General features: G+C 44.5%; 1 protein-coding gene across 2 annotated transcripts in view; it reads left to right on the forward strand.

Annotated features, from left to right (window-relative positions):
* LOC126985149 (neural-cadherin-like) overlaps positions 1-12,077 on the forward strand; it is a 100,121-nt gene that overhangs the window by 38,616 nt on the left and 49,428 nt on the right. The window contains exon 1 of one of the 2 annotated variants that reach the window (XM_050839715.1): positions 1,265-2,371. The exons of the other annotated variant lie outside the window; for it this stretch is intronic. Coding sequence (XP_050695672.1) covers positions 2,329-2,371 — 43 coding nt within the window. The 5' untranslated portion in view covers positions 1,265-2,328. Of the gene's footprint in view, positions 1-1,264; positions 2,372-12,077 lie in introns of those variants that run through there. 2 annotated transcript variants of the gene reach the window in all.

The following is a 12,077-nucleotide window of genomic DNA, read 5'->3' on the forward strand; positions in this document are numbered from 1 at the left end:
TGTGCAGATACATACATACATACATACAGTACCTATATAATGTATGATAGAGAGAGGAGAAGAGCGTGAAAAGAGAGCAGAAGAGAAGAGGACAGAAGAGAAAAGAAGAGAAGAGAGAAAAGGGAAGGGAAGAGGAGAGAAGAGAAGAGAAGAGAAGAGAAGAGAAGAGAAGAGAAGAGAAGAGAATTTAAAATGTGTACAGTTGAGTGCGTGGAATGCGAGGCTTCTCTGCAGGATTATGGGAATGTAAAACTACGGCAGGTATCTTGTTCCTCTTCTCTCCTCCTCCTCCTCCTCCTCTCTTCCTCTTCCCATAACCTACCATCGCCATTGTCATAATCGCCCTCATTTTGGAACTGCTAATTTTTCTTTGTCCCTTGCATCATCCATCTCCGCCTCTTCCTCCCTCCTCCCTCGTTTTCTTTGTCCTCTCGTATCTTAACGGGCTCTTTTTCTTTGTCGACTTCCCTCCTCCGCTTCCTCCGCCGCCGCCTTCTATTCCTTTTCCTCATAAAGTTGATGCATTTGGTAATTTGTTTGTGTTTCCCCCACGCTTTTCCCCTCCCGCCTCCCCTCTCTCGCAGTGCTCGTTCCACACAAACTACGGCAATCCAGTTTTAATTCGGGCAGCATGGTGGTTGGCTTTGTGGTCGTGTTGCCAGATTATCGTATTCACCACGTTGTATTTATCATTTTTAAGCCTCAAACTCTCGTACCTGCACAAATAACGATAGAAAATTAAAGTTAGCGTTAAAGCTGTTATTTATTGATGCTCTTTTTTTCCCTTTTTGCCATAGCTATCGGTCCGAAACTACGAAAATACAATGCGATGAGTACGATAATTTGGCAAGTTTGTGGTGTTGTGTGTCGGGAGGGAGTGGATAGTACGTAAGGAAAGCCAGGAGAAAGGGGTAATCGAGGGGTGTGATAGCCAGGAGAAAGGGGTAATCGAGGGGTGTGATAGCCAGGAGAAAGGGGTAATCAAGGGGTGTGATAGCTAGGGAAGATTGCCACCTCTTTACCACACTTTCCTCAGTCTTACCCTTTTTGTTAGCTTGACTTTCTCCTCTCTCACAAATAGCCTGAGTAAGATACGCGTTGGGTGAGCGGATGACAGTACTAGCGAAGCCTGTGTGTGTGTGTGTGTGTGTGTGTGTGTGTGTGTGTGTGTAGGGGGAGGGGGGGGGTGCTGAGTGGAGAGGAACACAGCTGTAAGGAGACTGCCCATCCATCTCCACTCCACCGGGGAATCTAACATTGGATATCTAGTTTGTGATCCGAACGTATTAAACACTGCCCTATGAAACACCGCATTACACACACACACACACACACACACACACACACACACACACACACGTCATGTGGTACACTGATGAAAGTAGTGTCCGTCAGTCTCCACGCTACCCGGGAATCTACAGTAACCCGTAATCTCGATTGTGAGCCGAGCGCGCTACCGTGTGTTGTGTTGGGTGGGTGGTGGTTGTGGTGTGTATTTGTGCGTGCGTGCGTGCGTCCGTGTGTGTATGTGTATGTGTGCCTGCGCGTAATCACCCAGCCACGTACGCACGCACGCACTCAGGTACCCTCACACAGCTAGATAAAGAGCGATGCTGCAATCTTTAATTCATGCGAGGCAAACTTTTGGCATTTCCACAACTCACCTCGGTGCATTCTTCCTCAGTGGGTAGTCTTGTTCCTGAAGCTGTAACCTTCAACATTATTTGCTGCTTCCGTCACGTGTTTGTCGCTAATTCGTATTCTGATTGTCGTGGAACGCACGGTTGTTCCAAGTTTCTGGGGAGTTCCCAAGACGGGGTTGTCATCCAATGACAAAGGGTAACGGGGACTCGCTGAAGCACAGTAGTGTAATCTTTGTCTAGGGTGCGAGCGTCGTTTTTTGGCCTCGAGACTGGCGGTTAAGAGCTTTTTGATGCCGAGCCTCACCCGACCTCTTCATGAAATTTTCTGAGTTAAGCTTAAACCGCGCGTGTTCCTGTCCAAAGTATGTGTCTGTGTCTTGCTCCTTCGGCCGCCCCCCATGGGAACCAAGTGTAAAGATTGACATTAGAAAAGTAACTGACTTTGTTGGGGCAGTGACTGGCGGCGCTGGTGGAGACCAAATGTGACGGCGAGTTCTTTCATCTTATCTTGGGCTGGCTGAGGCCCTAGCGCTTGTCTGACAATGGCGGGAGAGGGCTGGGCGGGGCGCGAGGCCCAGGTGTAGTGCCGGGGAGAGGCCTTTGTGTCCCCCCACCCTCCTCCTCGCGTGTCACCCCACACAGCTCACCCCGGAACACCCCTTAATCACCCAGCGTCTCTGCCAGAATGGACGCCATCTTGCAAGTCATCACCAACAGCACCTTACTAGGTGAGTCTGACGGTCCAGCGGAGGGGGGTGTTCGCAGGGTGACGCGGATGCACCAATTTGGAGTTTAATAATAAGGTGTCTCCTCCTGGCGTGAAGGGAGAACATTGATCACCATCTCTGCCTTGTACGTTCACATTTACTATATGATTTAATTTGAATTTTGTACACTGTCGATTTTAAGATTTTGTTTTCTGTATCTAATGATTCAAGAAGCCAGTTAGTTAGGGAATGCAGTATTTTCAGATCTGTCTGCTGCACATTACATGTTATATGTGTTAATCAGCTTATGTTTACTTGACCAATTTATTAATGGTTCAGTTCAAACATCGATAAAGGAGTTAGAAAGCTCTCATGTACCATAGAGAGAAAAAAACGTGACTATCGATAAACCTAAGAATTATACTTTCCCTATAGCTGTGGCTTCTTCCTTTTTAGGAGGAGATACGCCTGTTGTGTTCATTTTATTATGATGTCCTTTATAAGACATTTAAGTATTAATACTCGCCTGATTTCTTAAGATTTTTATTTTTATGGTTATTCATTTTACAAGATGTAATATGAATGGTGTAGACAATCACTGTTAAAATATACTACAAGACTAACGCATATATATTCTTCGACAAGATTTTTTCAAAGATCAAGATTTCATGTGAGTGCAGAAGTTTGAGCGAAGTATATTTGAAGAGAAAAGGCACAATCTTAAGCAGCAGCTGTCTTTAATTACCTACTGCTAAAGGAATCCTGGTATTGTTTTCCGAGAGGTTTGTTTCTCATCACCCACACACAGGTATGCAGCATTAGTAGCAAATGTTTTACCCCATGGAAATTAAGAATTTGGTGGTTTTATGTATGTTTGACCGTATATTCACCGGCCATTGACTTCCGCCACGTTTTCTTTCACGTTTTTTTCATTTCTCAGCTGTGCGCATAAATGCTTAGGGACGATTATGATATTTTTCTATTTTTCAGTTGCGTTAGTGAATGCTGTCTTCCTGTCAGTGCATGTCCAGCTTTAGGTTAAAGTCAGCAATAATGATGTGAAATTTCAATAGTTCTGCGTAACGGACAAACATGAGGATGGGCGGCATAACAAACCGACAAACAAGCGGGTATGGACGAACGAGAGAGAGAGAGAGAGAGAGAGAGAGAGAGAGAGAGAGAGAGAGAGAGAGAGAGAGAGAGAGAGAGAGAGAGAGAGACTATCCTCGAAACAACAACAAAAACTCCCACCCGACAATCAACGTGCCCCAAGTTACATACTCACCCTCGCCAGTGAGCCGGGCGGCGAGGGGGCGGAGGGGGTGACCGCGTTGGTGTTGTTGTTGGGGGCTTGCCGGTGGCGTTCAGGCGGTTCAGGTGTGTCGACTCAGCCAGGTGTGGGGAACGTGACCGCCTCTTTAGTGGCATTAAGTGATTCTCCAAGTTTTGAGCACCCGCTTTGTGTGTGTGTGTGTGTGTGTGTGTGTGTGTGTGTGTGTGTGTGTGTGTGTGTGTGTGTGTGTGTGTGTGTGTGTGTGTGTGTGTGTGTGTGTGTGTGTGTGTGTGTGTGTTAAGACAGTAACCACATGTGCATCAAATATTGCGAAAAAAAGGCCGAAATCTCTCTCTCTCTCTCTCTCTCTCTCTCTCTCTCTCTCTCTCTCTCTCTCTCACACACACACACACACACACACACACACACAAGCTGACAAGCCTCTCATTGAACCAGTTATGAAATTCACTAAAGGCTATTTTTACCTGTGCAATCTTCGGGGAGATAATTATAGCCTATGAGCGAGGGGGCGGGAGGGATGGTGTGGTGAGTGTTGTCTGGGGGAGGACGAGGAAAGGCCGGGAGGGTCCGAGGAATTGATGAGTAAAATTTCTTCGAATTTCTGAAGTGTACATTTTGAAATGCAGTAAGCTGGAGATACCAATACTTGAAAACAATAACTAATGCATGAGCTTCCATAGAGTGAAATCTAACCAGTAAGGAATATAGTTAAAAGATTGGCCTGAAGAATACACTCGTTAAATGTACTAAGTATGCTCATCTTCGATTGTTTGTACTTTGTTTAGCTTACGAGGCGAGTTATGACCGAAGGGCTTGCGTAACACCAACAGAGTTATGTGAGGCGAGGGACGCGAGCTTCCTCCTGAACTGTGTGGGAGCCTCAGGGTGAATCCTGAGGAAAGGGAAGAAGGATTGGGCACGAGGGCGAAGAAAGGACGAATCTATAGGATCCAAGAAAATGAGGGGAGGGGATTGAGGCGCCATCTCTATGTAAAGATGAATAATCCATACTGAGAGAGGAGGGAGACTTAGGGTTCGATGTCGAAGGAAGAAATGAGAAAGGCTGAAGGATGTAAAGGAGAATGCCGCTGCTGATGAATAGGAATGTAAAGCTTAAGTCTGAAGGGAAGGGAAATGTTTAAATAAGACAAGCAAAATAAATCAGCAACTTAGAGACACAGCGTAAAGAAACCGTAATTAGAACATATAAAGATTATCCTGCAAGAGTTTGTGGAGACAAATAGAAATCCTAAAAATAGGACCTCAGAAATAAATAAAAAAGTGGAAAATTAAATTATTTTAGGCAAATTTCGTGGAATTTTAGAGTAAAAATGATTTATTCAGCGATTCTTTCCCTCGTTTAGCATAAAGAAATAATCCACACTTTTCCATTTTTTTTATTCGGTTACATTTTGCACCTTTTCGTACGAGAAAAGTTACATTTTAGCACGCGAGCTGTGCACAGATAGTCTAAAGGGGCTATTACACTGGGCAAATTTTCCGTGGATCTTCAGTCAAACCACGATTTTCGCTAGCGTGGTTCTCAATTGTTTCTTGTTATTGCTGCTGCTGATGGTGAGTAATACCGTCGTCCTTCAGTGAAATCTACCGTAGCTTTGGAAGATCGTGGACACGTCAGAAAACCACGGAAATATGAGAACCACGCCAGCGGAAATCGTGGTTTGACTGAAGATCCACGGAAAATTTGCCCAGTGTAAGAGCCCCTTTAATCAGTAACTACCGGCCGCAGTCGCAGAACAGGGGGGCTCTTTATATTCGTGTCGGTAGTTTTTCCTTCGTAACGGCACTCCATTATGTACTCCTTCACCGTCTGGGTCTCCATCTTCCTAAAATTTTCTTGGGAAACAGAGGTACTGTGAATTAGGGCCAGTTTTACAGTCCAGTACAGCAAGTTTGTAAGCTCCCCAACCAAACACAAAATACGACGAAAATTCCTTATAGCTCGATCTAGTGTTTGGCTTTGAAATAAAAAGGGGGAGGGAATTTTAGGACTCTACGAAGGAAATCTCTGTTAGTATCAAGTAATGAGTAGAAATAGCGGATCATTGTACGTAGTGGATACGGTTTGGTTTGGGCGTTTACAATGACAGTGTGTTGGACTGTCGAACTGGCCCTTCGTAAAAGATGAAATCAACTGAAACAATACTAAAAGAAGGAAACCTGATCGTACTTTGTTAGAGGTTTGAGGCAGATGACCTACACCTTATGGCAGGAAAACACACGAATCTTGCGTTGTTATGCTGGGAGGCTGCTTGACCTCTTCACTTAAAGAACGGATAAACGGCGGGAAGTTTAGTCACGAGGGCGGGTGGCCATAGCGGGGAAGTTATGACGCACTGAGCGATGGCGAAACGATGAGGCGGCGATGGGGCAAGTTTGGCAGTAATTTTCGTGACGCGGGTCGTGATTCTCTCTCTCTCTCTCTCTCTCTCTCTCTCTCTCTCTCTCTCTCTCTCTCTCTCTCTCTCTCTCTCTGAAAATGAAAAATTGAAACGAAACAAAATAAATCTCTCTCTCTCTCTCTCTCTCTCTCTCTCTCTCTCTCTGAAAATGAAAATTGAAACGAAACAAAATAAATCTCTCTCTCTCTCACTGAAACATGGATATGACGCAATAAACCAAGAAAAAGCCTAAACCGCAAAAAACTGGAAGGGGGATTAACAAAAAAAAAGAAGGTACCTTACGTATTTTAACCGTGCCTGAAATATAGCATTACCGATGTCGCCGTAACCTATCGATGACGTCACTGCTTCCTACGAATTCGATATGACATGATTTCCAGCCTGATCTCTACCCCCTCACCCTCACCCACCACCACCACCACCCACCCACACCATTCAGGAGATATAGAGCTCGCCGCCAAAACGAGTCTTTCTAAATTGCCTTCGAGTTAAATGTTCCTCCTGTGTCCAGAAACCTTTTAATGGAGGAAAAACACACACACACACACACACACACACACACACACACACACACACACACACACAAGCGGGTCGACCATTTTGTGTGTTGAGATAATGGTGCGGACGAAAAGGCGGCGGAGGAGGAAGAGACGGAGGAAGGAGGGCGCGGGAGATAGGAAGGAGTAAACGTTTCAAAGCTGGACTTGTGTGCTTATACTCAATCATTCTCTCTCTCTCTCTCCTCCTCCTCCTCCTCCTCCTCCTCTAGGAGAAATTGGAGCCCTGTAGGAAGGAAGATTAAAGGGCATGAGGGGAGGAGTTAGTAGCTAAAGAAGGCTAGTATATGTACGATAGACAGAGGTCAAAGTATAACAGAACCACCGGTGTAAGCGGTAATAAAGATAATAAATGGAGGAAATAGCAAAATCCTTGGAGTGGGAAAGGAAGACAGAGGAGCAACACACAAAAAAAAGAGAACGGATGTGTAGGGATAAATTAAGACAGCGTGGATGTTTCATGGACTAGCATCAAGGCAGTTGGAACGGCAGTAAAAGCATGGATGAACGGCATTTCAAGGGACACGTGAAGCAAGAGTAAAAATAATAACCATCCCTACAAGTATGAAACTTAAAAGAAATTAAGTGGTGGAGGGAAAAGAGGAGGCAGCATAAACGACATGGAATATAAAGAATAGTGTTAAAGGAGGAGGCGGCATTAGTGACGTGAAGTATAACAGATAGTATTACAGAGGAGGCGGCAGCATTAGCGACATGGTGTAAAGGATAGTGTCGTAGGAGGAGGCAGCATAAGTGACGAAGTATAAAGAATAGTATTACAGGAGGAGGAGGAGGAGGCAGCATTAGCGACATGGTGTAAAGGATAGTGTCGTAGGAGGATGCAGCATAAGCGACATGAAGTATAAAGAATAGTATTACAGGAGGAGGAGGAGGAGGCAGCATTAGCAACATGGAATATGAAGGATAATTGATATATGTAGCACGTGAAGGCATACTGAAACAAGAAGCAGCATATTCCTCATCTTGCAGGTCGTACATGGCGAATTGGATCTTATGGTTACTATCAACAGTGACCTGAAATATGGAAAATAATTCTGCAAGTTAAAAAAAATGCTTCGATTCATCGCGAGGAACTTTGAATATAACGCCGGGTGCCAAGTTATCTCTTCAGAACTCGTTTGTGAGACCATGCCTGAAATAAGCATTACAGTTCTGGCCTCCAGGTTTTCTAGGACTGGAGTTGTTCGAGAGTGCAGCGACGCATTCCCGAGAGTGCAGCGACGCACCACGGAATTTATACCTTCGTTGAGGGCCCAGTCGTGTGAAGACGACTCAAAAATTTATTTTTCCTGCTGAAAGAGAACGACTGCGAAATCTTTTGGTTCTCCAATTACAGACATGACAATTTTTTTTTTTTTCAAACTGAATCACCTGCTGATGAAACAACATTCTTGCAGAGTTTCATACGAAAATGATGAGTTCGTGAAAAGTCCGCCTTGACGGTTCATTGCGACAGGATCGAGTTAATTGAATGTTTTCGTGCATACGAAGAGCGAGTGCTTCAGTTTGTTCTGCAGGGCATTGAGATGCTTAGCAAATAAATGAAATCATTCCAGCAAGCAGCCTCGATATCATGATGCCAGCAAACTTTCGTGTTTGCTGCTACTCCTGCTCTCCTACTACTACTACTACTACTACTACTACTATACTACCCCTACATGCACTATCTCCGTCGTGATCTCACCCTCCCCCCTTTAGGCCTCATTGATGTTAAATCATGTTATGAAGTGGTGAGATTTTCAAAATAGTCACTGATATTGTCGTGTTCTAAAATAGTGGAATTTTCTAAATAGTCACTGACATCAGATCATGTTATGAAATAATGAAATTTTCAAAACAGCCACTACTACTGAATCATGGTATGAAATAGTGATTATTATTTTTTTTCTTTCAATGCAGACCCGCAACCTAAGGAACATTAGAAAATGAACTGACGCCCCGCAGAGGGAGGCCAGGAAATAATACCCTTTCAGTCTGACCCCCCCCCCCCCCTCGCCGTGTGTGTGTGTGTGTGTGTGTGTGTGTGGAGGGTGGGTGTTTCAGATATCCCCGTAGCCATGGTAGTAATAATAAATGCGGTAGTAAGAGCAGGGGTAGAAGTAGTGGTAGTGGTGATGGTGGTGTGAGTAGTAAAAAGGGTAATGGTAGGCGGTAGTAGTGGTTAGTAGTGATAGGTGTGGAAATATTGTAAGTAACAAGGGTGATGATAATGATAATAGTAATCATAATAATAGGATTCAAAGACCCAGGGTGAGCACATTCTCTGTCTGGTAATTATCGGCATCGTTAAAAAAATAAAAATAAATGAAAATAAAATTCGTAACGCGTACTACGCTCAGCGAATAAATTCAATATAACTCTCTCTCTCTCTCTCTCTCTCTCTCTCTCTCTCTCTCTCTCTCTCTCTCTCTCTCTCTCTCTCTCTCCACTTCCCTCCTTTCTCCTACGTTTTTCCGGGGCTGTGCAAGTGTCGCAAGGTGCTCATGAGACTATAAAAGGCTCCCGGGAAAAGAAACCCACCTCACTTTTGTGTTGATCCCCGCTTGGCCGACACAAATGCAGGCCAAACCAGCGCCCCAGCAAGGCACCGCAGGGAACATCACAACACACGATAGCAACACTACACTGAAGGGGAACAATAACGACAGCGGGATTTTTTGTTTCCTGTTTTTGTTGCCGTTGAACTCCCTCAGTTGCTTAAAAAAAAATAAACTACAACACCAGCACACCATCCAAACCTTGAAGCGAACAACACCGAAGACAACACGGCAGGGATACAACACAACAACACAGGCATAGCAACATACTAAAGCCGCATGTCAGTGAAGTGTGAGGCAGCAACACGAGCTAAGGACAACAACGCAATAAAACAACAACACTGTAGAGATGAGATGTAAAATCCTGGATAGGAGCAGCACGGTGTATGGCCGCAGCAACACCACGCTAACACCACAGTAACACCTCAGTAAACCAAGGCAGGGAGATACATGGCAGTAGAGCAGGGAAGGACACCAGCAACACGGCAACGTAGAGACTGGTGGATACATTGCAGCAGAATGATGAAGGTCCGCAGCAACACTGCCACAAGTACTGGAAAACAGGATGATACAACAGCTAGACACTGGAAGAACACGCCCATGCACCGGCGCAGTAAGGGTCAGATATATAACAACAATATTATGAAAGACCACAGCAACACAACAACATTAGAATAGCTCAGTAAGACAAGTATAGAGAGTATGGAAGCCCCACAAGAAAACAGCACTGTAGGGAAATGAAGAGAACAGGAGGTAGGGTATTGTATATACACATTTCACTGTTAAGAGATAAGGTACTTCGTAATCTCTTTTAAAACATGCAGGACACCACTGCCCACGGAGGCTAGCAACAGACACACCAGGGGCTGAAGGGAAGCACCGCGTCAACACAGCAGTAAAAAGATTGAGTAAAGCGCCACAGCAATATTCAGAGTGGTCGTGGAAGCGGTGCACACAACAGTAAAGAGATGTGACAACACAACACTAATTGCCGCAACACACCAGACTCCAACAAGACCGTGAAATGTAATAGCTACGACAGTTTTAATAATGCGTAATAGCAGGATGGCGGCAACAGCGGGAGCGACAACAACAACAACAACAAAAAAAAAAGAATAGCATCAGCAACACACACATCCTCATAGAAACTCACACATGCACAGTGCAACACTGCGACAACGAAATTCAATATCAACATTCGCAGGATATACAGGATTGTGTGTGTTTGTTGATATTATCATAGTTATTATTGTTTTAAAGAGGTTATGTGCGCCTGTGTGTGTGTGTGTGTGTGTGTTGGTGGGTGCAGGTGGGTGGGTGGATTGGATTTTCACTGGCTCTTTCCCGAGTTTCGGTCCAACTGGTGACTTGACTGGGAAGGGAATTCAACTTTACACACACACACACACACACACACACACACACACACACACACACACTTTCTCCTCTCTCTCTCTCTCTCTCTCTCTCTCTCTCTCTCTCTCTCTCTCTCTCTCTCTCTCTCTCTCTCTCTCTCTCTCCTCGAGGGACAAACAAAATTCTGGAGAATACTATCGGGTATGCGTAGCGTAACAACGCCAATGCAACTACTGCTGCAATTGCTGCTGCTGCTGCGACTACGAATATTGCTACTACTACTAGTACTAGTAATAATAATTATTATTATTATTTTATTATAGCTATAATCCGTATCTCTAAGACTTCAGTCCTTTTATGCTATGTGAATGCACTCGTGTTCACATTTCGTTATGAAGTTACAGTGATTTGGTACTACTACTGTCACCACTACTAATAGTAATAATAATGATAATTATTATTATTATTATTATTATCATTATTATCATTATTATTGTGCTAGTTATGATCCATAGCTCTAAAACTTCAATCACTTTGTGCTATGTGAATGTACTCGTGTTTACATTTCGTTATAAAGTTACGGTGATTTGGCATTCAAAACTAAAGCGCTAATCAATGAAAAGTGTGTGTGTGCGTGTACGTACGTACGTACGTAGGTTACTACTGCGCGTAATATTAGACCGTATTGGCTATACAGGCAGCGCCACACGTGGCCACTCGATGAACTGTTAAAGCAGCAATTTCCATAGAGTTCGAGATACACCGCCTTGATGCCGCCACCGCTCCAAGCCAACGGCTACACACACTTCACTCCTACCCGATTTCCTGACACTACAATTTGACATGAAGAAAAAGTGAAATCAGCATCGTCTGATCAGCATCGTCTTCGTGAGGAAATTCTGCATTTCAATGGAATAAATTTATAACTGTAAAGTAAGTTAAAATATACGAAAATGAGGGTTAAATAAAATGGGGTGAAAACACTGAAAGACGATGCTGACCTCAGCTTTTCTTCATGTCAAATAGTAGTGTCAGGAAACTGGGTAGGAGTGAAGTGTGTGCAGGCGTTGGCTTGGAGCGGTGTATCCCGAAGCCAGCCTCAGACGCACTCTAGTCTATAACTTGAACTCTATGCTTTGACAGTCACCAAGTGGCAACGTGTGGCGCTGCCTGTATAGCCAATACGATTTACTTTTTTGCTGCGACACAACTGTTTTCCCTCTTGACGCAAACTCCTCTTTCTCCTTCCCTCCCATTGCCTCTCCTGCTTATTCTTTTTTTGCATAAACATTGCTCCTCTTCTCCCCCCTTTGTGTTCCATGTCGTATCTCTCCGCCACCACTGCAAAGGCAGCGTGTATTGTCAAAGAGATGAACGTACACGTATTCCTCACTCAACACCGCCACTTAACGCAATAGGCATTTCCTTGATCAGAACAAAGCACCGCGACGCCTCGGCTGAGTCGGCACAGCCCAAAACAGGGAATGCAAAACGGCACGGCGAGAATGCTGAGGATTGCTTCAGGCATGACAAGCATTT

The sequence above is a fragment of the Eriocheir sinensis genome, chromosome 58, assembly GCF_024679095.1.
Source record: "Eriocheir sinensis breed Jianghai 21 chromosome 58, ASM2467909v1, whole genome shotgun sequence".
Lineage (NCBI taxonomy): Eukaryota > Metazoa > Arthropoda > Malacostraca > Decapoda > Varunidae > Eriocheir > Eriocheir sinensis.